At 40.6% G+C, this 23253-nt stretch overlaps 1 protein-coding gene across 2 annotated transcripts in view; it reads right to left on the bottom strand.

Moving 5' to 3' along the window:
* Positions 1 to 23253, bottom strand: part of GRIA4 (glutamate ionotropic receptor AMPA type subunit 4) — a gene marked incomplete at both ends in the record, with an annotated part of 224588 nt that overhangs the window by 1345 nt on the left and 199990 nt on the right. Inside the window, 2 exons of one of the 2 annotated variants that reach the window (XM_084306321.1) lie at positions 5400 to 5534; positions 14548 to 14662. In XM_084306321.1, the coding sequence (XP_084162447.1) occupies positions 5400 to 5534; positions 14548 to 14662 (250 nt within the window). Of the gene's footprint in view, positions 1 to 5399; positions 5535 to 7682; positions 7798 to 14547; positions 14663 to 23253 lie in introns of both variants that reach the window. The other variant, XM_084306320.1, reaches the window with a different exon arrangement.

The raw sequence follows: 23253 nt of genomic DNA, 5'->3' as shown, positions 1-23253 counted from the left end.
TGTCCCTCTGAGCCCGGTTTCTCCTTCCAAGGAATCAGTATGCCCTAAACTGGGATGAGGGATATTCCTTAAAACTCCCAAATGTTTCCACAGTTTCTGGGTGCACTTCTATGAAATGCACCAGTCTAATATTATATTGCTGTTATTGGCTCCTTCAAAAACAAATTCTCCAAAGTACAGCTGTCTTTATCGCACAGCAGGATATGGATATATGAGCAACTTCCCCAATCAATTACTGTAAAAATTTCAGAATAAGACCCCAGCTTAAAGAGCACATTATGGCATTCCCCTTCAGCTGAAAAAAAAAGATGTTAATTGTCAATTACAGTGTCCATAGTAATCCTTTAAAAAGTCTCCCTGCTGCCAGAGTAATCTGTGGCAGCATATCTTGAACTAGCTCAACAGCTAGATATCAAAAGGGAGAAATAGATAATGAGTGAGTGGGGACCTGGGCCCATACAGAGTTCTGCTGAATAACAAAAACTTCAACTACACCCAGCAGCAAATAAAAAACTGCATTTGCAAAGCACAGACACAATGCAATGTGGTGAAACTCCACATGGTGCACGTCCACAGTCCTATTGCAAATGTCAAGGTTCTGCTGCCTGCAGAAATGCACAGAACATGGTTTGGTCAATGGCGAGAAAAGGTCTGTAGCCATGAGTTTTGGGGAGGGATGAGAGACCAGATCAGATCACAATGCAGACTGGGCTGGAAATGGGACAGCTGATTTAGTTAAATTTCCCAGCAAGTCATCATTGTGTACCAGCATCTCTCCATCGCTTTTATCAGCTATCTGTTTGCTAATGGGAAATCCAAGAAAGAACTTAAATTTACATGAGATGAGTGAGTTATGCAAAGCTTGATGGTTTTCTAGCTCAGTCTCTAAAGCTTTCTGGCCATTGACAACACACTTAGGACAGAAAGACAGTAAAAAGGGATCTACGAAAAAAAAAAAAGGGAAAAAAAAAAAAAAGAGAATAATGAACAATTTCTCAGCAGCCTTCTATGGGCTAACAGAAAAATTTGCAATAAGGCAATTCCTCTCTTCTCACGGCACGGATTAACAACAGCTCAGCAACACACTGCAGGAAACAACCCAGACAGTTGACAAAGTCAGCAGGAGCAGGTCAAACTTGTACTCAGGAAGGTGCCATAAAGCAAAGTAACCAGATATGTCTCTGTGTTTTATTTTAAACTAAGCTATGGGTAATGAGCCAGGCTAATACTGTGTTTAATTGCTATTACAATTTCAGATTTATGGCCTGGCTACAGAAATGGTTTCAGGAGAGGCTGGGATGAGAGGGAAAAGTTTTGATATCTACTGTGAATATTACTCAGGTTGTGGAAGTCTCTGTGCATTAAGTGTAAACAGTTAACTGTGTTAGATTCCAAACTAAGCAATAGTGTTACTTTTCAGATTAATATCGTTAGTCTTGATTAAACTAGTTGTTGACTTAAACACTTGAAAACATAAACTGTCCTGTTCCTGCTGGGAAATGGGAATTTAGGAGGCTGACCTCCTCAGTCTACACAATATAATTATCCCAGTTGTGTGGGTCCCTTTGTTGTTCAGACTACTTGAGTACCTGGGTCACCTGGGGATGTCTTTGGCACAGATATTGAAGATGAACTTTCATTTTTTTTCTATGTTGAATTGGAAGTATATAAGTCAAAATAAATAGATTACATGTTTACTGAGCCATCCTCTAGAATTTGGTCTTGTTAGCAGTTCACTTTTTTTTTTTTTTTTTTTCTCTGGTAAATTTTGAAGTAAATTTGGTCAGTTATGAACAGCATGGGGTGGGAGAGCAAGAGAAGGCAGTGGGACTGGAAGCTGGCTGGTGCATCTCATGGCCCGTGGAGAGGTCACGTAGTGGTGGCTGGGGAGGCGTCCCTGGGAAAATCCCCTCAACACCCGTGGGTTTGATGGGAGGAACTCAGCAGGGCTTTTCTCTGGGGCAGCTGCAGAGGGGGGAGCTGGGCTCTGCACTGTTCCTAGGCTATCAGGCTGACTGGCATGCTAAGGGCTTAGTGCTGATAGATGAAAATAGAGAAGAGGAAGGGATTGCTCCCTCTTCACAACACCTTTCCTTCCTGGCCAAGGGCAGATGCAGTAGCCCTCTATCCCTTCTGAACATCTTTATCACACGCATGCATACTAGTCCTACCTTTTCATTTTCTGCTGCCTCACAGTGCATTAATTTCCCTGAGGCAACGTACTTTCTACTGGATTAAATTAGAAGAAGAAAACATGTTAATGAATATTAATTTTCAAGTGTGTTATTTAAGCTTTTTTGTATCAGTTTAACACATAAACTGTTAACACTTTTTGGTGTCAGCTTAAAAATCAGCATGTTGGTTACTTGTGCAGGTTAGGACTGCCAAGCATCTTTCTGTATTAGCGAGTTTTAGTCCTAATATGATCCCTTTACTCCTTGGATAAATAAACATATCAGAGGTTTTGAAGTGCTAAATGCAGACATATTTCTGCAGAAATATGTGTAAAGAGTGCTGTGAGCTCTGTCCTGCTGTCAGATGGCAGAGGTTTATGACCCATGTGGGTATGAGCCCCACAGGTGGCCTTGCTCTGCCCAAGAGTGTGAGGTGACCTTGGCAGTCTGCCACCTACAAGCATAAGCTAGCTCTTCTATGTGAGGTTCAAAAATTTCTCAGGTAACTATTACAGCAAACAAGATAAGGAAAATTAAGAATTTCTAAATTCTATAAATATCTGCTTAAAATTCCTAAGTATATATATTTTTTAAGTTTTTAAATGCTTGCACCCTGAAATGTTTTTAAAATTTTATCGGAAACTACCACTGGCCCAAACATGAATTTTAAATAAAATAAAATGTTGCCCTTTAAAATATATTTTCTCCTGTAAGAATTCAACTTTCAGTTTTAAAAAAATCACACAAAAACTCAAACTTTAGAGAAAGGTACTTAAGTTCTTTTCTTAGAAGACAAAACTGCATTAGCCCTAATTTTTATATGCAGAAGACAGTAAGGGTAAAATAAATACTGCAAGTATAATACATGTAATAGCATTTGTTGTACTGTAATCATAGCACTGAGTGGGAACTCAAGTCATGCCAGGGTTAGTTTGGAAAGCCAGTTTGGGCCAGGTCAGTATTTGAATGCTTTTTTTTTTTTTTTTGAAAGCTTTTTTTTTTTTTTTTTTTTTTTTAAGGACTATATTTAGGATGCATTTGCTTTGTAAACTTGTAAACTTGACACGAAATATGCTTTCAGGGACTTCTGCTGCAGAACAGTGCATTGCTCATGATAAGAGAGAACAGTGACAAATTATATTTTGCTATTGTCAATATACCTTAGGTTTGCTTATAAAAATGGATTGCTGTCACATGTCATCACTGGAGCTCCTTGTTTTGATATGCACACATTGTTTTTTATACTAGGCTGGGGATGCTCTCAGTGGTGTTCACTAAAGAACTACAGGGAAAAGAGCTCTTCATTTCCATTTTGCACAATTACTTGCACAGAATCGATTCTTTTTAAGACCTTTGTCTGAGAGGAGGCAGTGAAACTGAGAGGTTGTTACAATAGTAAACACTGGCCTGTACCCGTGGAGCCACCCTGACACCTACTTAGCTGGGTGGTCCATCAGCAAATTGATCTTTAGCTATGCACTGGTAGTTTGGCCTTTTTCTTGCTTATTTCCATGCCTTGCATTTTGAATAGTGAACCAAGTGCACAGCTAAGATATTTTTTATATGGGGAAATCAGGCTCTATTACAGTTGACTTATACCTAGGGTCATGATTTCCTGTACAACAGGGAACCAAAGAAAACCACACCGCGACAGCATGTCTGGGAAGCTCCCCAGCCAGCACACGCCAAGCCCCCTCCCTTGCCCCCCGAGGACCCACCTATTCCTTGCAGCGCTCCAGCTACCATGCTCAAACACCATGCTCTGCTCACTCTGTGTCTGCTCTGTACTGTATGGTTCGGTATTGTACCGGCTGTGCCTTTAGCCTGTAAGCTCCTCGGGACAGGGACCTGTTATGTGTTTGGCACACTTCACCTATTGTACAGCGCCGTGTACTCCAGCGCTATATAAATAATAAATAGAAAATAGTAATTGCATCTCCAGTTTTTTCCTCTGAAAAATTTTCTAGCTGGCAACATAACATTACTATTCATCTCCTTTCACTTAATTTTTATTTCTTACTTCCACTACAGGGATGGCCCTGTGATTTTAGGAGAAGGTAGTTTTCTGTTAGAAGAGGAGAGGTGCAGCTTGCTGTTGGCAAGGGGAGGGAGCTTGAGGTAGTACTGAGAGGGTAGGGGACTGGCGCACCTCTGTTACAAAGCAGCCAGTTTAGCTTAGAAGCTATGGAAAATTACATTTAGAAGCTCAGTGTGCTGCTACATGCCATTTCCAAAGGTCAAGTAGTTGATTTGACTAATGATTAGTTGGTAAGCTACTCACTGTATGGATGAGACCAAATGCATTGATAAGCCATCCCTACATACCTACTAAGGGGAACTACACAGTATGTAGCTCAGCAATATCAGCATTCTGGTCTGAAATTACTGCATGAATGTCTAAAAACTATGAGTCCTGAGCCAAGCAAGCACATGTTACTGAAAGCTGAGGACAATAATTGAAGTCTGTTCACTGGTTAGTGACTTTTGGTTGTTATTATGGTGGGCAAAGCTTGACCTGAAGCAGAATATTGTGTGTGGGGAAAAAAAAAAAAAGCCACACAATTAGCATAAAACATGTATCGAAGGGAGGGTGAGGAGCAGGGTGGGGAGGAGAAGGAGAAGGTAAAACAACATTTAGACTTCTTGTAACAGTGCCTTGTCTTCCATTAGGTTAACTATGGTTCAGTGACATTGCCTATCCTAAATTCTCGATGTAAGGAAGTCCCAGTTAGGGCCAACAGAGAATAATAAAGGCTTACAGCAATTTGTCATCAGAATAGTGCAAATATTTAAGTGAACAGACTGGCCAATTAAGTAATTAAACACTGGCCCTCTGGATATTTCAAATAACTATTATTTCCCAACTGATTGAACAACATTTAGTTGTTATAAACATATTTTTTATGTCAAAATTTTCTCGCAATGCAGATGTCTATTAGCAACATAGAATAGTATGCTGTACATCTGCAGCCAAAAAAACTGAACCACTTTTGCACTGAAGTTTTCCAAAATATAAAGCTCTGTTTAGAAGCAAGCACCACTAGACAGACATGTCACAACACTGCGGTACAAGATGCATCACCCACTCACTGTAGTAGGCCCTAAGTCCTACCCCTAAATTTTAATACTTTCGGTTCCATATACGTTGTAACCTTCTCTATAAGTTGCTAAATTCTGGGTATTCTGCGAGGAAGTTGGGTTAAAAGTCTGTGCACTCTTTGCCACCTTCATTCGCTTCGCCTCTGCCCTGGACTTGTAACAGAACTCTATCAAAGCCACCAGCATTGCCAAGCCCAAGCCTCCAACCAGAATGTAGAAGACTCCAGCAACGTTGCTGAGACTCAAGGCACTCGTCTTGTCCTGGGGAAACAGAAGTGACACAGTTAACCCTGACATCCAGAACCCTGCAGCACAAGCTATACATTAAAACATCAGAAATAAATGTAAATAACAACATTTAGCTGAAATTAAAGTACCGTCATTTACATGCCTCTCACAAAATTTGACCTATCTGGATCTATAAAATATATTTTAAGCACCTAGTTTTCCTGGTCAACATTGAAGTATTATAAGTATGTTGCCAGTATATTGAGATGTCATTGTTTACTTACTGCAAAGCATTACTTCCACTAGCTGGAGAATTGAACAATGACACGTCCAGTCCTCTTTAAGGGACATTTTAACACTGACATGAAACCGCATTCACACAAAGCTCTTTAAAAGCTTTGGAATCTAGAAATCCATTTACATCAGACAACATTTTGCTTGATGTTCACTAAAAGACAAATTTCACTTGTAGTAGGCATTGTTGTTAATTCAAAAGATCCAGACTGACTTTCTGCTACTTAAGTGACAGGTGAAAATAACATGAGGCTCAAGTTGTTGGAACAAACACTTCCTTGAAAGTGCACATTGTACCATACACATCACCATATATTTGCCTCTTACCGATTACTGTTTTTTTTTTTTTTTTTTTTTTTTTTTCTATTTTATTATAGATACAGTTCTAGAACATGCCCATGGACTAAGGCTCTGCAGTAGTACAATTTTAAACAGTAATTTATTAAATTTTATACAATATTTAAAATTTAGAAAACAATGATAACTTTCTTTAGCAAATTACTAAATATACAACATCTGATAAACAATCACCTTTTTGGACTTACTGTTGTAAATAATTATTCTACATTTCTCTATACTTCAAATGACTGTTCTACATTTCTCTATACTTCACTGCTTAGCTATGAATCACGTATGCTAGGATTTTAAATCCATGTGCAATTTTAGCACAGTTCTCAAGGAATTCTCTCAGGGTTGACTCCCATTGTGCCTTAAGATACTTATAAAGCTTTATTCTTATGCAGACTATATAATCTTTACCTAAAATAGGAAGAGTACTTAACTTCCAATTGTAATTTGTATGAAATGTTAACTTATGATCAATATTAGGATTTAATTTAAAGAGGCACTATTTATTGTGCAATCAGTAGATCATCACAGTAGCAATTCCCATGGGTGTACAGGGGTTTCTGGGGCTTATAAACAGTCTTCTGCTTTGGCTGTCACCTTGAAGGTGACTCAGTTCCTCTAGTGGCATGGAGCTTGGGAACAAGGAGCAGTCAGGACTGGGAAGGACCTGATCTAACGGACACAGTGGGTTGAGGCTTTCTCAGCTGTGCTTTAGGAGTGTTCTGCCATCCCCTTGATGACTTCTGTCACTCCTTTCTCCGAACCACTTGCAAGAAAAAGCAAAATATGAAGGGCAGGGACAGCTAGCAGTCACTGTGCTCATGTTGTCCCACTCAGATCTGGGCACCACAAGCTGGCACCAAGACAGGCACCACAGGGACATTTCAGACTCCTAGAACACAAGACTGGCACTAACTCTGGTGCACCAGAAAAATATTTGCTTCTGGGCTTGTCCTCAGGAGCTCCCTGAAGCTGCGAGGATTAATTTGGGAATGGACTAGGGTAAATACGGAAAGCTGTAGAAAGCTATGAATTATTGAAACCTTTCACTCCAAAGCTTAAGTCAGGACTTCCTTGGCTCCTCAAGGAGCAAGAGACCTCCCTAATGGGAGCAAGAAGTGGAAATCCTTCCCCTTAGTACTTCTCCCTGTCCAAAGACACCCTAAGGTTAGTCAGCACTGAAAGGAGAAGACATGAGTAGAGCCAAGCCCAAGCAGCAGACAGGAAAGGTACATCCCCTGTAAGCAGGATGGAAACAACCAACCCAACCCCAGACAAAAACCCTGCCTTGTAACCCTTTGACAGCTTCCTTCAATAGGTAGGAGGACGTTGGGTGATTTATGGTGATTTATACCACTGAAGACTTCAGAAAGCAATAGTGCTCCTTTAAATTAAAGTGTGACCCCCATCAAGACGGGGACAAGCCAATTTACTCTGTGAGTGTCTACAGCTGCTTATTTTACTTCTAAGGCATTTTGTTCATTACTCCCTTTACTGCTTTGTGAACACGATAGTAGGTCCCGAACTGCAGCGACTGACCTTACTTCCAGAGTCCTTGGGTCCACATTCACCTTTATCGTACCACCATTTGTTTTTCAGCTTGTCTAAGACGCCTGCCTCACTGAGTTTCAAAACGGCAAGGTTTACAGGAGTTCTTCACGTGGAAAATAACATAAATAACATTATATATGTTATTTTATGTTATTCAAGTAAAACTACATAGAATCGCATTGCAAAGTGACAGAGCAGAGGCCACAGTGGGTGCTATGTCATGTACTGTTGGCCCAGGTTTAGAGACAGACATACGACCGGGACCTGCTCCATCGCTTTAGGTAACAGGCACATACTGCTGGGGAAGATTTTTAAATAAATGGTATGCAATTACTGTGAACCCAAAACTATTGGCTTAGACACATTAACAACATAGATTTCAGAGATATATACAATATAACTGCATATATGACTTAAGAAACATAGTTTTCCTTGTTTTCCATCCATTTTTGGTTTGTAAGCATACAAGCTAGAAACATGACTTGGCCATAGCTATTTCATTTACTGCCCTCAAAATGAAGCTGGCAAGAAAAGGAGCTGCTTCTGCAGGCTGTCACCGCAGCCCTTTGAACAGTCCTGCTCTCACCCTGGGTGCCGATTGCCACTGCCCTGCACCTCAGCTGGGAATACCACAGCCAGTATTTCATTTCTATATCCCGTTTCCACATTATTTCCAAATTCAAGGCTTTTCTTTCCATCTCACTTACTCAACTAAGCCTTTCAGGGTCCCAGGTCCCAGGCTGGTGATTAATTACTACTCAGAGTATCTTCCTTGGGGCGTTTATAATGGGTGATGCAATGGAGTTAAACATTGAGATGAAATGTATTCTAATGCCTCAAAGCATGAACCACTATGAGTTTACACTGAAGTAACTTAAACTCAGTGAATAATATAAAGTGTTATGAGAATGCCCCATCTCATGCAGTTGCAGCAGTTTGTTTTCTAAAAGCCTATCAAATGCTTAAGACTTATTTTCTATACTTTCCACTTTGAACCATTGACTGTCCAATTCTTAACATGATAGGCATATATGTATCTATTTATGTGCAGGTGAGCATGAAAATACAATATATATCAGAGAAGGAGGCAGATAAACAGAACATAATAGATGGGCTGCTGGAGACACTGGATGACGTAGAGACTGATCTTGTGCACCATTGAATTCCTGTGGTACCATTAATCTCTCATAATGCACCATAATCCATTAGATGTTAAAACGTCTAATCATGAATTCAAGGCTTAAAATAAAAATAAAGAATGTAGTGCAAATGGCAATTAGTACAGGGCAACTGAGACGGTCAAAATGGATACTGTGAAAGAGAAAAGGAGCCTGTGATTACACTCTGTAACTGATTTAACAGGAAATCCCCAGATGCTTATGTATAGATATATTTGTGTGTAGATTTGTATATATGTATATTTCATATTTAAGAAAGGATGAAGCACACTGTCAAGATTTGCTATTGAGGAAGCCTCAGTGTCACAGCAAAGACAATTTTTGACAGCTACAGCTGAGTGAGAGGATTCTCAGGTACTCCCAAGTGATCTCTTTAAATAAAGGAAATGCTTCATCCACTTTTCAAGTCCCCCACACTTAATTCATATGGAATATGCTGCTGCTAGCATGAATTTCTCAATCTTTTTCAGTACTGAAACTTAAATTTTGCCTTCAGGCTCTATGGCAGCAGGTTGTGCAGGTTGAAAGTGGAATGTGAGAGTCCCACAGGTGAGAAAGGAGTGGGCAGCAGTTTGGGATGCTGGCACATTGCCTGTCAATATGATCCTCTGCTTGCTTCTAGTATACATGTGAAATAATTAATATTATTTGGATAGTCCTCATCTGCAGCATGCTATGCACTGGCACTAAGCCAAATTTCACTGTTCCCATATCCCAACAGTGTAACGGGGCTGATTATGGCAAGGACTGGGGATGTCCAGGTACAGTTCTCACATGGACTGTCAGAGGCCTATGGAGCTGTTTCAGATTAAGCTGATTAAAATTATGTGATAAGTAGGTCTCTGTATGAACTATTAAGACCAGCAGCAAGCTGGAACAAGCCAGAAAGCCTGCCTCACAGTCTTTTGTGCTTTTTTATTTTTTCTTCCCAGAACAAACAGTTCAGTTATAGAAAGCCTGATACAGGCATGTATTTTTTTTTTTCTCCTTTGCAACTGTAATCCTTTTAATACCATCCCTTCTGCACTGTCTCTCTCTCTCTTTTTTTTTTTTTTTTTTTTTTCTGGAGGGGAGCAATCAATTTCATACTTAAAATTGCCATACTATCTTTAATATATAACTGAATGCAATAGCGATGGCAATGGCAAACACAGATGAGGCAATTCAATACCTACTCTTCCCTGAAATATAGCCAGTCATGTACCAGAGGCCAGTTGCTTTTTCCTCCCCTCCACTATTTTTGCTGAAAATCTTCCTGAATCTCAGTTTAAATCAGCCAGGTATGATGGGAAAAGTACTCACTCAAAACAAGTAAAAGAAGCCCAGCTGGAGGACTGCAAATTTGAAAAGGAACATTTTAGCTCACACTTTTAAGAATGCTGGCATATATGCCTGATTGCAGTAACAGGAAGTGACTGCAGGTATGGTGACTTTTAATTTATTTTAGGCTGTTTTGTTTGTTTATATATTTTAGTAGGAGTTTATCAGCAGCTTTTAAGGGAAATGAATGCCCACATCACCTTGGCTTTCAGGGCAAGTTGCCTTTCTAGATATCTTTCCTTTCTTTGAAAATCTCCTCTCCAAATAAAAATCATTTTGACCATGCCAGTGACACACAGAGAGTACAATGTGTTACTACAGTGCTTACCCAACTGGTTGCTGAATAGTCCCAGTGACATTAAAGGGGGCTAGAACTAAGAATCAATATGGTCTACTGTACATGAGCAAGAACAATGTATGTAAATCATATACAGAGGATATAGCCAGCATTTAAAATTAAATTTCCCATCTAGTGCAGTCTTGTATATTACAATAGAAAATGACAATATAGATTTTTTTTAAGTTGTTTGGTGATTCTTGAATTAGTAATTACTAATAACGAGAGGAAGTTGGCAGAGCTGCTGAGAATCACACTTATTATATACATACAGGATCCAAACTCATGTAAGGGTGATGTATGAAAAATGATAACTACAATTACCCTTTATAAATGGAGAAGGATTTGTCCCATGTAGCCACATTGCAAGAATTCCATGTGACAGAGCAGAGGAGACCCTGTTCTTTTATGTGCTGAAATCAGCAGAGGCACAGCCTGAGTGGGTGCAGGGACAGTGGTTTTCCACCTTCTCACCATGCCCTCAGCCCCTCTGTCCCTCGGCTCCATACTTGTTTCCTCCCATCCTATCCTCTATCACTTGCTGTAGGAAGGGCTGTTTTTCAAGAGCCCAAGGCTGGATTTGGTGCCAGCAACTTCAGCAAAATAACAGTGCCTTAAAACGGCATTAATGAAGTTCTGAGCTCCTTGTGTACAGGACGATGAATGGGCAGTTACAGCATTTAAATTACAATGTTGAGCAATTCTGAAACCAATGAGGAATTTTAAGAGACAGGGATTTTAAAAAAAGCAATCACAAGTACGCTCTAGGAGCACTTTCATTACCCACTCAGGGCTGAGCCATTAATTAAGTGTAAGGTCAGCCTCACCCGCTGAATGAAAAACAAGGGATGCTGTGCTCTCCTGGGGGCTGCTGGCAGAGATGGGAGCAGTGCTTTGCCAGCACAGCTTCCTTCAGCCCACAGGTTTATCACAAAAATGGAATATAATGGCAGAAACTGGGTTTAAATACCTCTCTGTGCATCACAAGAATTATCTCATGAGCTGTACGGTGGCATACAGCTGAGATCTGAGGCACTATTTTCAGAAGTACTCAAATGACTGAGGGACCTCAGACTTCTCTTCAAACATCACTTAATTGCTAAGGTCACTAGGCCACGGAGGAAGGCAGCATCAGCTACCCAGGGCTGACAACACAGTCTTATGAAGGAAACTGGATCACAATCTGATCTGACCTTGTCTTTCCAAATTTTGGAAGCTCATTCCTTAAAGGGAACAATAACTGGGGAAGCTACAAAGGAGCTGTTAAGAGCACAGAGTGGGGGTAGGAGAAATCTTAGTTTATAGAGTAACACAAACTTTGGAGAACTGATGAGCTCTTGTGAAACTCCCCGATTTCTACAGTCCTTTTTAATGCCATAAAGAAGGTTATTCTGGGTCTAGACTCTCATTCACTGATGGGTGAATTTCAAATAGTAATAGCACAGATGGCCAGTTAAGGCTCAGGTGCTACATTGCTTTCAGTACAAGAGAGATGTTCTTATTTTTGCTCATGACAATAGGAAGCCCCGTAATTGGGACCAGAGCTGCTAACAGAGCTCGGGTTTTATTCCTTTTAAATTCACACAGTGAGAAGGAGCATTGGTTAGACATGCTTAAGACCTTAGTTCAGGACCGATTGGTTGTTGTCAGGTTTTCAAAAACTGTGCATGGTGTCCTGTTTATTCCACTGATGATCAAATGATAGCATATAAAATTAAAATATTTAGAGCTCCCTTAATTCAGTAGAAATAGTCTTACTGACTTTATCAGATACTACTAGTCTGTTTGTGAACAAGGGAATAGATTTTGGAGATGATAAAAGGTTAACTAACACCTATAGGAGTCAGATTATCTGCAGTTTGAAAAACAAGACCAGATGCTGCTGCAGTGCAGAATTTGAGCAGTACATAATGTGTACTCATATCCATAATGTGCCTGGTCCTTCTCAGCATGGTCACTGCAGGCACGTGATGGACCTGGGGCCTTCTAGGAGCACTGGGCTCCCTCTCCTCTCTCTGTGAAGTACTTATGCATAGGTATGGCTACTCACTTGCCTATGCCTGTGAAAAACTGTGGCAAGAAACAGGCCTGAGGTCAGGTAAATGCTGCTGGCAGTCTGTATGTAGTCCTAGGATCACAGGTTGAGCTACATCATGCACCTCATCCTTTGCTAGCGATGTCTTACCCACTGTAATTCGTACTCCACCATGAACTTCTGCCTGCCACCTGTTCTTCATTGACAGTGTGTTCCTACCTCCCTCCTGCATTCACAGATCCTCCCAGTTTGTCCATGGGCTGAACTTCTATTTCTTTCCCCCCGCCCTTTCTTCTGTCACTTGCCATCGCACCAAACTTGCTCCTTCAGCACCTTCCAGACACATTCCCTGTTGCAGCCCTGCTCTTCCCTGTACCATGAACTGCTCCCCTTGTTCTGCTTTGTGATTCAGCCCACCAGTGCCTGGTAATTGAGGATGGTAAGTTAAAAGGACCCTTGGTTTTCTACCTAACTTTTATCTCATATTTCAGCAACAGTAGGCTTGTGAAGAATGTATTTTAAGAAAATGGAGGCATTTTACTTATGTGACTCCCTGTCTGTGACTTTTTTAAACTTAAATGCCTTCTCCATTCACAGTAATGGAAAAGTTCAGACTTGGGTACTACTTCAGTGGTATCAACATGGAATATTTATGGTTCACACATCAACTTTCTTAAGAGAAGTTGGTGTCTGCTCCACTTGCACATAAGTGTTATCATGTCTAATATGCCTATGCACTTTGAAACAGAAAATATAGACCATTTTTTGAAACTGTGACTGCTGGCGAGTTGGGAAAAATAGGTAGAGCAGCAGGATTGAAAGCAAAGTGAAGAGGATTAGGACAGCAGTTCTGGGTGAGTGCAGAATAGCCCAAGGGATGGTCCCTGAGGCCAGGACACAGAATGAAAGAGCAGGAGGACTAAAGGAGGAAAGAAAATAGTAAGAAAAATATATGTAGGCAATTGTAAAGAAAGCTACATAAACTGTGTATGACAAATCCATCAAATATAATCATCTGTATCTGACTAGCTCTGTGCCTGCGCAGTTACCTGTGCAGCGTTCTCTTATATATTGTTCACACACAAGCACATAAATAAATATTAATACACACTGCCTAGCACTGAAGGGGCATTTTTAATATCTTTATCCTTCCCCGCTTTCACATCTTTCACTTTGACATCTTTGCCTCTTTTCAGCACAAGGCAGTTTCCCAAAAGGAAGATGTGATGAAGCCAGGAAGCAGTGGCACTCGCCATGTAGAGGATCTGGAAATGCAGGAAAAATAAGAAACTGTTACCACCTCAGCCTAAAATTCAGAGGTGGTGAAAGGCTGCAAATGCCACAGCTGAGAAGGATGTAAGTTCTGGGAGTTTTCTGCATGATACATTCTCAGCCATTCTGCCTAGGAAACAACCATGGATTCCAGTTTGTGGGTAAGATATTATAAAATGTCCATGCAAAGGTATTTCAGCTGAAATTTGCCCTCCTGTTTTGGATACCCATGTGAAAATCACAATTTGTACCAGTACTGTTTGTGTCAATACTGGATCCCTGAGCCAGGACCTGCACTAGATTTCTGCTTGGAGGCAGTTGCACTGGTTTTCTTCACTGTCACTGAAAAATTATTTGGGGTCATACAATATTGTAGAAAATAAATCTGAGTTGATATTTTCTCCTGAAGGTTTCAAACTGCTTGTTCACAAAAGCAAGCTCTGAAAAGGCTCAACACAATTTTGGAAGGTGCAGGTTTCTGAAAACTGGTGATAGATTTCATAGCAGGGAGTGTATACGAGTTCCCTTTGGGATGCTTAAGCAAATGCAAATATTTTTGCTTTGACAGTAATTGCATACACCTAGATTTCAGCTGCAGGTACTGGCAATGCCGTGATCCTGAAGAAGCTGTTTTGTTGCAGGTAAAACCCCAGCAGATGCACCAATTACTTTACATACTGTTTACCCGCTTTTGGTGACATTGAGGCTAACCTTGGAGTCACCTCCCCCGCTGCCACATTCTCCTTTGTCGTACCACCATTTGTTTTTCAATTTGTCCAAGAGGCCTTGTTCATTCAGTTTTAAAACTGCGAGGTTAACAGCATTTCTTGAAACGATAAAACATATTTTGTAAGAAACTGCACAGCTGTTAAGATGTTAGAAGGAATGAGGACTTAAGCTGTTTATAAGCTTGATCCACACACTAAATAAACCTCTCATTTCCATATTTCAAAGCCCTTGGCAGCACACATAATTGTAGTTACCTTCAAATGTGAAAAATGTGTTTCCTGTATAGAAATGATTTTCAGACCAGCTTGGATTTTAACAAGAAAATTCTATCAACCAACCAAAACAATTTTTGCAAAAACGATGATAAAACTCTGTCTGGAATTACAAATGATTTCCACAGATTTATTTGAATCTATATTTAGAAAATCTACCTAGCGTGGGTCTAGGCTGATTTCTCAATTAGATGGGAAGATGCATTCCCATGTCCTACAGGGGAGAGAGGCAGCCAGCTTAGGCTCAGCCCTGCCCGACTGTGCCAGGTACAGCTCCGAGGCATAGCAGCATGATACTGCACAGCCTTGGTGATCTCTGGGCTGGGGCTCCAGTGGCAGGCAGTGGGGAGTGAGGCACAGCTGAAGAGCAGTGCTAACAGCATGGTGCAGCCTCCAGACTTGACAGGAAACTACGCACGAAGAGGTGCCTAGCATCCTGCCTGCCTGAAGCTTCACCGCCTGCTTTAATTACGTCCACGCATCTGGGATGCAGGCTCAAGGGAAGTCCCACTGCCTTTGCACAGAAGAAGCTTGGATGAAATGCAGGGGCTGTGGTCTAGCTTAGTCCTGCAACTCCCCTGCTGTCCTGGGAGAGCAGCTGGTGTCCCTCACCACCTGCAGTGGGGAAGAAGGTGGAGATGGAGGACATCCTCCCTGGGGAAACCTGGGGATGATGCAGCCAAGCAGAAACTCAAGTGCCCATTGAAAGGGTGCTGAGATACAAGCGGGTGGTTGGGCCATCCTGGTGACTGCTTCCTGCAGAGTTAACATGTTGAACAATCACAGGGTCAAAGATGAATTCTGCATTACCAGCAGCACACCGGCATAGGCAAAACAGGCTGAAAGGGGCTCCATGACATACAGCGTCCTCTATCTCGGGTTTAGTGCTCTTCTTCCAGGTGAGAGAAACAACAGTTTGGGTCTGTCCAGGTTATGAACCCTTAACACCATGAAGGCTAATCACCATTTCTGTATGATATGAAGTCCAGGCTATTGGGACCACACTGAAATTTAGGCAAGAAAAGGACACACAGCTGGTCCCAGGATGGAGCTGCTTCAGCCCGTGCTCTGAAGTTTTCCTTTAGACATCCACAGAGCTCTGAGATTGGACAGCAGAGGGCAGACACTAGAGATCACCATACAAACCCAGGAAGGAACCCGAATTTATGATAGGAGCTAATATCCCTATATGACATTTTAAAAGCAGTTGACAACTAATTTGTCAAGGCACTTATGCAGCCTTCATCACTTGCTGAGGAAGGTTTGCACTTGTTTAAGTGTATGACTTCCTATTGTTATTACTAACAGCCTCAACAGTCATATATCTTAATGGCAAACAACTACATCAATATTTTTAAATAAATATTGTAATAGTATATAAGTAATATATAATTATATAAGTAATATATAAGTAATATATAATTAAAAAATATTTTTTTAAAATTCATTGAATTCAACTCATTTTTGTCATGTCCAAAGGTCCCTAGTGTACCCATACCTGCCAGACACATACATTGCTTCTGGTGGGTGTCTGCCCAGGCTTGCTCGTGGAAGTGCAGAGATACGTGGTGCAATGGAGTCAAATCCTTGAGGCACCCTACGCCTCTGCTGGGAGAGAAGTATCTGTAACAGTAGCTTAACTACTACTCTTCAGGGACAACATGAAGTTGAGAAAAATTGAGTTCTTCTTTTTGAATCTGTTTAATACTGTTAAGATCTGTCAATCAGGCAAGAGCTGTATCTGTTAATGGCATCTTCCTCTCATCAATTACGAGAGGATACAGCACCTTAAGAGCTCTTGCAGAAGGGTTGGGGAAGAGAGATCCTCTGGTGACTGGGCTCCAGCTGATCTTATGGCACCAGAAACCACCAGGGTGTGATTCACCCTCTCTAGAGAAGTCTGGTCTTTCATCCATGACGGTCTCTTCTTGTGTTAGAATGGATGTTTTTTTCTCACTCATTAAGAGTGAGATATTCTTGGCAGACAAGTACAGACAGCAGTATTTCATAGCTCATGGAGCCTTCGTTGCAACACTCGTCCTGCTTGTGGGACTAGTGTTGGCTTTAGGACATACCTCCATGATCTGGTTACAGCTTTTCATATAGCTCCTGCTGGAACCAAGACAGGTCTTTGCTCAGGAAATCTGTAAACAGCTTTTGTGTAGAACTGGCCTCACCTAGATTCACTGTTGTTACATTTACATGAGATTTTCAATATGGATAGAAAAATTGCTTGTCTGTCCCTGAAAGTGCAAACGAGAACTGTAGGCTGTAGTGGGAGTGATAACAGACTGCTCTTTGTGGATAAAGCTTTAAGGGGAATTTAGCAGCCAGTCTGACAAATGTGATTTTGTATAAGTGCTCTAATTATGGTTCACACTCCAGAGGGAGAGGAGAAATTGCAAAATAGGAATGAAATTTTTCATTTGTCCCTTTTGTTCTTGGAAGCAATTGCTTTTGAACCAGTTGTATTTACTACAGATCTTTCCTACTCAGCTTTTAGTTTCAAACATTGCTTTTTGCCTCTTTGCCCCACTCAGAAAGGTAATGGTGTGGCCAGCCCTGCCACTTAGCAGACACATTTCTAGTATACTAAATGTAAATTTTACCTTTGTAAGGACTTTGGGACTGAGACATAAATGAAAATTATCCTAGAAACACTGTTTCTTTGATGCTGATCAACACTATTTATTCAGAAAATGGCTTCAATGCATAGTTTGAGCCTGCTGTCTGCAGAGTCAATGTCAAAACTCCTGTTCCTTTCAAGAGGAACCAAACCAAGGTCTAATTTAATGCTGCTGTGTCTAATTGTCATGCTGGGTAGCAATAACATAAACAACTGCCTTGACAGTGCTACAGATGCAGGCAGAAGTGTTCATTCCTGTGAAGGATGAAATATATCTCAAGGAATATCAGTAATGCTCCATTCAGTGAGCCACTTAAGCACAGTACTGTTTTAAAGCAGATTGGAAGCCCTATCAATCAATTTATCTGTAAAAGCATCTTCATATTATTTCCTCTAAGCTGTAGTTTTTCAAGTATGAACACTAAAGCTCATTGAATTAGGCAATGTCCTTCTGCTTTCATAAAACTTCTGAAAGTTTTTATTCAATCATTATAATACCTTGGGTTGCCTGATAGCTTACAACTTTTTGCCCTCAGCACTGTAAATCCCTTTAGGCTTCAGAGTTTTTCAAGCTTTTCAAATTGATGTCTACTTTGGCCTTTTATATGGCTATTCAAAGATGAATAAAAAAACTACTAGGAAAATTTATTTGACAATTAATATAAATTCTCATGTTTAATGTCAATTTTGAAGGGGGAGAGCTTTCCTACTTTCAGATGTTTGAATTTATCTTTCAAAACATTAAAGATTATTAAATAATTTTTTTCTACGGTCATTTAGAGAAGCTACAGCTGGTTGATAGTAATCCTAGAATAATAAATAAAAAAATGAAACCCATTCATGAGAGGGTTATTTAGCTGGGTTATTAGACAGTTTCACGGCACAATAGAGAAATGGAAATAAAAAGGATGACGAAGTAAATGTGGATTTAAGCTGCAATCATTGCTCTGAAATTAAACTGTATTGTTTATAAATGTAACACATTATTGTCCTCATCATGTCTAGTAGGCCATGTAAAAACAGGTTAGTTTCACACTGCCTTCTCTGTTGCTTTGTTATCCAAGTCCACCTCAACACGTGGGAACAATTTCATTCTGGTCAGCAAAACAGAGAGAACACTGCTGTATCTCACACAGAAATGTCATAATTGAGATCCTGATAGGTGCAACGGTGACTGCATTGAAAATTATGTACCTGAGACCTCAGTATGAACCTAGAGCCAGGCTAGATCATTCATACTCATCCTAGACAGTTCTTCATTCTGTCACAGAGGAAGACATTTTGAAACTTGGCAATCTGTGGCAGATATGTTGTTCTTTAAATGATGATCTTTCATCACTAAAGAATAGGACTGAATCCTTGATTTCACATTTGGGCAAAACTCCCATTTTTGCCCAACTGCATTGTTCTTCCAATTTAAGAACAATTTGTTCCTCAATAAAGAAATTGCAAGCTTTGCAAGAGTAAGGGTTTAACAGTAGCAAGTAGGCAAGTGCTTTAATATTTGACTCTTAATCCTTGCTGTCATTGCATAATCCTGCATTTTCTATCACCCAAAAGAAAAGGGAGTCCTTGTATGCAGTCGTCACACCAATTCAGCCAAAACTGCAGCCCTCTGTGTTACAATGATTCCTCACTTCGCTATTATGTGACTGCATGGACTGTGATTCCAATGCATGGATCACAGTTCTTTGTAAGTTGCCTCCAGTTTTGCAGGATGAAAACTTGATGAGAATTAAATCATTCTCACTCAATTAAAATCACTTTCTATCTCCCAATAAATAAATAGTTAAATCTGTTCAAAATGCTAGTGTCACTTTTTTTTCTTTCTTTTTTTTTTTTCTTTTTTTTTTTTTCTCCAAGATCATATTTGTGCCACCTGCAGATAAGCCTTTCATAGTCAGCAGAAGATAAAACTGCACAGACAGATGACTGCACCTACACGCCCTTTCCGAAACAACATCTGCGACACCAAATAGGGATAACTGGTCTGCCACCCAAAAGAATGGCAGAAGCATGCTTGCCCAAAGCCCAGGAAAGAAGGCAGAGAGGTTTGCTTTGCCTTTCAATGAGTTTGGGTCACAATAACATTTGACAGACAACCCATCTATTGGACTTTGGTTGGTACAAAGCAGCAAGGCAGGCATTCAACAAATGACCAAATGCCATGACACACAACACCATGGCACCCAGCAATTACACGCTGAAATGCAAGAGGGGCTGATACAGACACACAAAGTCCCCTAAACCACAAGGGAATGAGACAGATGCCCAGGCTGGGGACCACAACAGGCAGCACAGAATCATAAAAATATCACAGAATGGCATGGGTTGGAAGGGACCTTAAAGGAAGGAACCATCTGGTTCCAACCCCCCTGTCATGTGCAGGGACACCTCCCACCAGACCAGGTTGCTCAAAGCCCCATCCAGCCTGGCCTTGAACACCGCCACGGATGGGGCATCCACAACTTCTTTGGGCAACCTGTGCCAGTGCCACACCAACCTCATAGTCAGGAAATTTTTCCTTGTATCTAATCTAAATCTATGGCTTAAACCCACTACCCCTTGTCCTATCACTACACTCCCTGAACCAGGAGTGCTGCTGAAAATCTGAGACAGCCACAGGGGAACAGCATGGGAGAGAGTACCAAAAGGTGCCCAATGCACTGCTTTAAATGCATCTTTCAGTGTCACAACTGAGCATCTAAAGCAACCAGAAACACACACGAGAAAAGCATCCTTCATGGTAAGGTCAGGCCTGTTTTCAACAGTCTGACACTCAGAGCACCAACATGTGCAATAGATAGCAAAGGCTCTCCCCAGCCTGATTAGACATGAACACATATCTGCAGCTTCAAACACAGGTGATCCCCAAATTTCTGGATGCACAATGGTTCTAGGATGGCTGGGAAACACCACAGTCAGCACCACTGTGAAGGGCATTTGGAGGAGCTGGCCTTGGCCTGAGCACATTTAGCAAAGGAAACCTCCTCCAGGAAGCCAGGTCACAGAATACTCACTTTTGAATACTAAATGGCTAAAAGTCACAGACAGGTCCCCAGGTACTCATTACAGCAAAGGCAGGATCTCTGCTGGGAGCATTTAAGAGCCATTTTTTAAGCAACCAGTAGAGTTTTTCTGGGCAAACTTAAATGTCTTAGCTATTTAAACCAGTTTGACATTTTCCTGAATCTCCTTCCTGAACTTAGACTCATAAATCCCATGTAACAGGCACTTTAGATGCCAAAATACTTCACTGAACAGTGGGATGACTCCTGGAGAAATTCTGCCTTTGCCTTCACTGACAGTGGCACTGCTCTGTCACTGAATTCTTTTGGGGATGTTGTTCATAATAATTAACAAGCAGGAAGTGTAAAAATGCCATGACTCACTAAGGAGACTCTACACACACACAGACAACTCTGTTTAAACTGCAGCTGTACTGCATGTCATATCATCCCAACACTGCTGGTGCCACTGCTGCAGCTCACTGAGTCAGAAGCACAGACCCCGACCCTCTAAAAGGCTTTTCTCAAATCCTTCCCACAGGGATTGGAAAGCCTCAGAAATCGCTTAGCTGCTAAGAAGTGACTGTGCAGAGGGATGCTACCTCTCTTTAACCTTAGGTTCTTCAAACGTACAGAAAAATTGAAACAACAGCAGAAATTTAAATAAGGATAGCACTATAGAGGTACCAGATGCGAGGTATGGACCAACTGGAAAAGTACATTTTTATTTTTATTTTTTTTTAAATCCAAGTAAAATCCCCAACTGGTTTGTCATATACATTTGTTATATATATATATATGTATATATATATATGTACACGTGTATAGATATATAGCCTAATGTGTGTGTGTGTGTATATATATATAGATATATCTTCTATATATAGTGACCAGCTCAAAAGAGGCACCAATAAAGTACCATATAATGGGAAGTGAAGCCACGGGTTCAGCCGTGCATCTGGAGGAGAAATTCACTCTAAGAACAAGTCTTCCCCAAGTCTACCATATCAAAACCAGAGGCACATTGGCAGTTGATGATGCCTCTCAAGCAATACAAAAATCATCCTCTCCCTTACACTTTGGGCAGCTCTCCCTGCAGCTACCTGCCGACACAGCCAAGCCATTCAGTACTCCTGGCTCAGGCTGCAGGGTCCCCTAGGACATGGCAAAGGGCAGCTGGTGAAGCCAAGTGATGTGAGCTGCAGTTATTCCCTTATGATCTGATCTGCATCCAGCCCAGGTGGCTCAGGAAGTGGAGGCCACAGCTGCCTCTCCTCACCGCGCAATTGGGCGCTTCCTGGATGCAGCTGAGGATCTGGCTTAGACCTATTTAGTGAAACACAAGCAGATGCATTTGTATGGTTTGTTTGTATCATCTGTTCAAACCATTTTAAATGGGAAGAAATTAAAATGCAACCTTATGAAGCAAAAAAAAAAAAAAAAAAAAAAAAAGAAAACCTGCCTGTCATCTGAGCTATTTATTTTAACTGCGTTTTGAAAAAATGCTGATGGCAGATTGTAACACTACACAAATGCAGCACAGTTTAAGGGTGTTTGACGATTCATCAAGAGAAATTAAGTGTAAAGCTTCATGGCACTGGCTGAATGTATTTAATAAATTAGGAATGAAACAAGCACTCTGTTAATGAGCAAGACGTAGCCAAAGCTTACATCATTCCACACTCAGAAGGCTTGAAGGATCGATCAGTAATGCAAATATTAAAAAAAGGGAGCTAACTGCAAGAACATTTTTACAAGAAAAACAACCCATATTTAAAATACAAAGGGCCAACTTTGAAATCATGTTTTTTTAAACACATTCAAAAATTTATGGGAATAATTTTTGTACTGGATTTATGAAAGCTTGTGTGCTGTAATGCTATTTAATTGAAAAAAACAGAGCACTGCACATATCAAAATATTTTCATGTGTATCTAGTAATGCAAACAACATAGAGTCCTTGGAACCTTCTCAGATAGCTCACCCATCATTTATATTCAATAAAGAACTACTAGTATTCAAGTTGTAAGCTTTCATGATGATATTAGCTCTACTGCAGTAGATCTCTCAGGCTTTTCTGCTAAAATCTTCCACTGTTATGTACTTGCTTTTCAGAGAAAGGACACGACCCACCACTTCAGGTGAGCGTCCAGGCCCAGCAGAGGACCCACCAGGACAGAGGGTGTCTTTTCAATTCCTTCTCTCAAAACTAATTGACATGTAGGAAGCTAGCTCTTGCAGAAAACCCATGGGTAGGCTGTGTCCCTTGCATTTTTTTTTTTTATTTTTTTTTTTAATAAGAAGCTATCACTTATACGTGTTATTTAAAAATCCCCTGTTAAATTGCATTGAGATCACCTCTTCCAGAATATCTACAAATATTCTACAAACACTAAGAATAAATAAGAGTTATTCTTTTGTTATTCTTTGTTTAGAGATAAGAAATTTAAAGCAAAGTTCAAATACTTTCTGACTGTGGCTAATTAAAATAATCACTTCCCTCCTCATTTAGCCATCCAAATAAGATGGTTAATTTCCAGGGGCACTGAGTATTTACAGTTTCTATGTATATCCTAAGCATGCAGCTCAGTTACTTGAACTGAGCTTTGTAAACAAATATGAGCCAAACTCTGACACCTTGAGGATCAGCAGGAGTTCCAATTAATGGGAGACCAACTGCTGCTAAAAATTGCTATAGCTACTTTGAATTCAAAGAAGTTCTGACAATTTACACCAGCTAGAAGTCTGATTACTGTAGTTTAAAATATTTATATAAATTGAA

Source organism: Netta rufina, assembly GCF_964035555.1.
Source record: "Netta rufina genome assembly, chromosome: 1".
In the NCBI taxonomy this organism is placed as follows: domain Eukaryota; kingdom Metazoa; phylum Chordata; class Aves; order Anseriformes; family Anatidae; genus Netta; species Netta rufina.
This window is presented reverse-complemented; position numbering and strand designations above follow the sequence as displayed.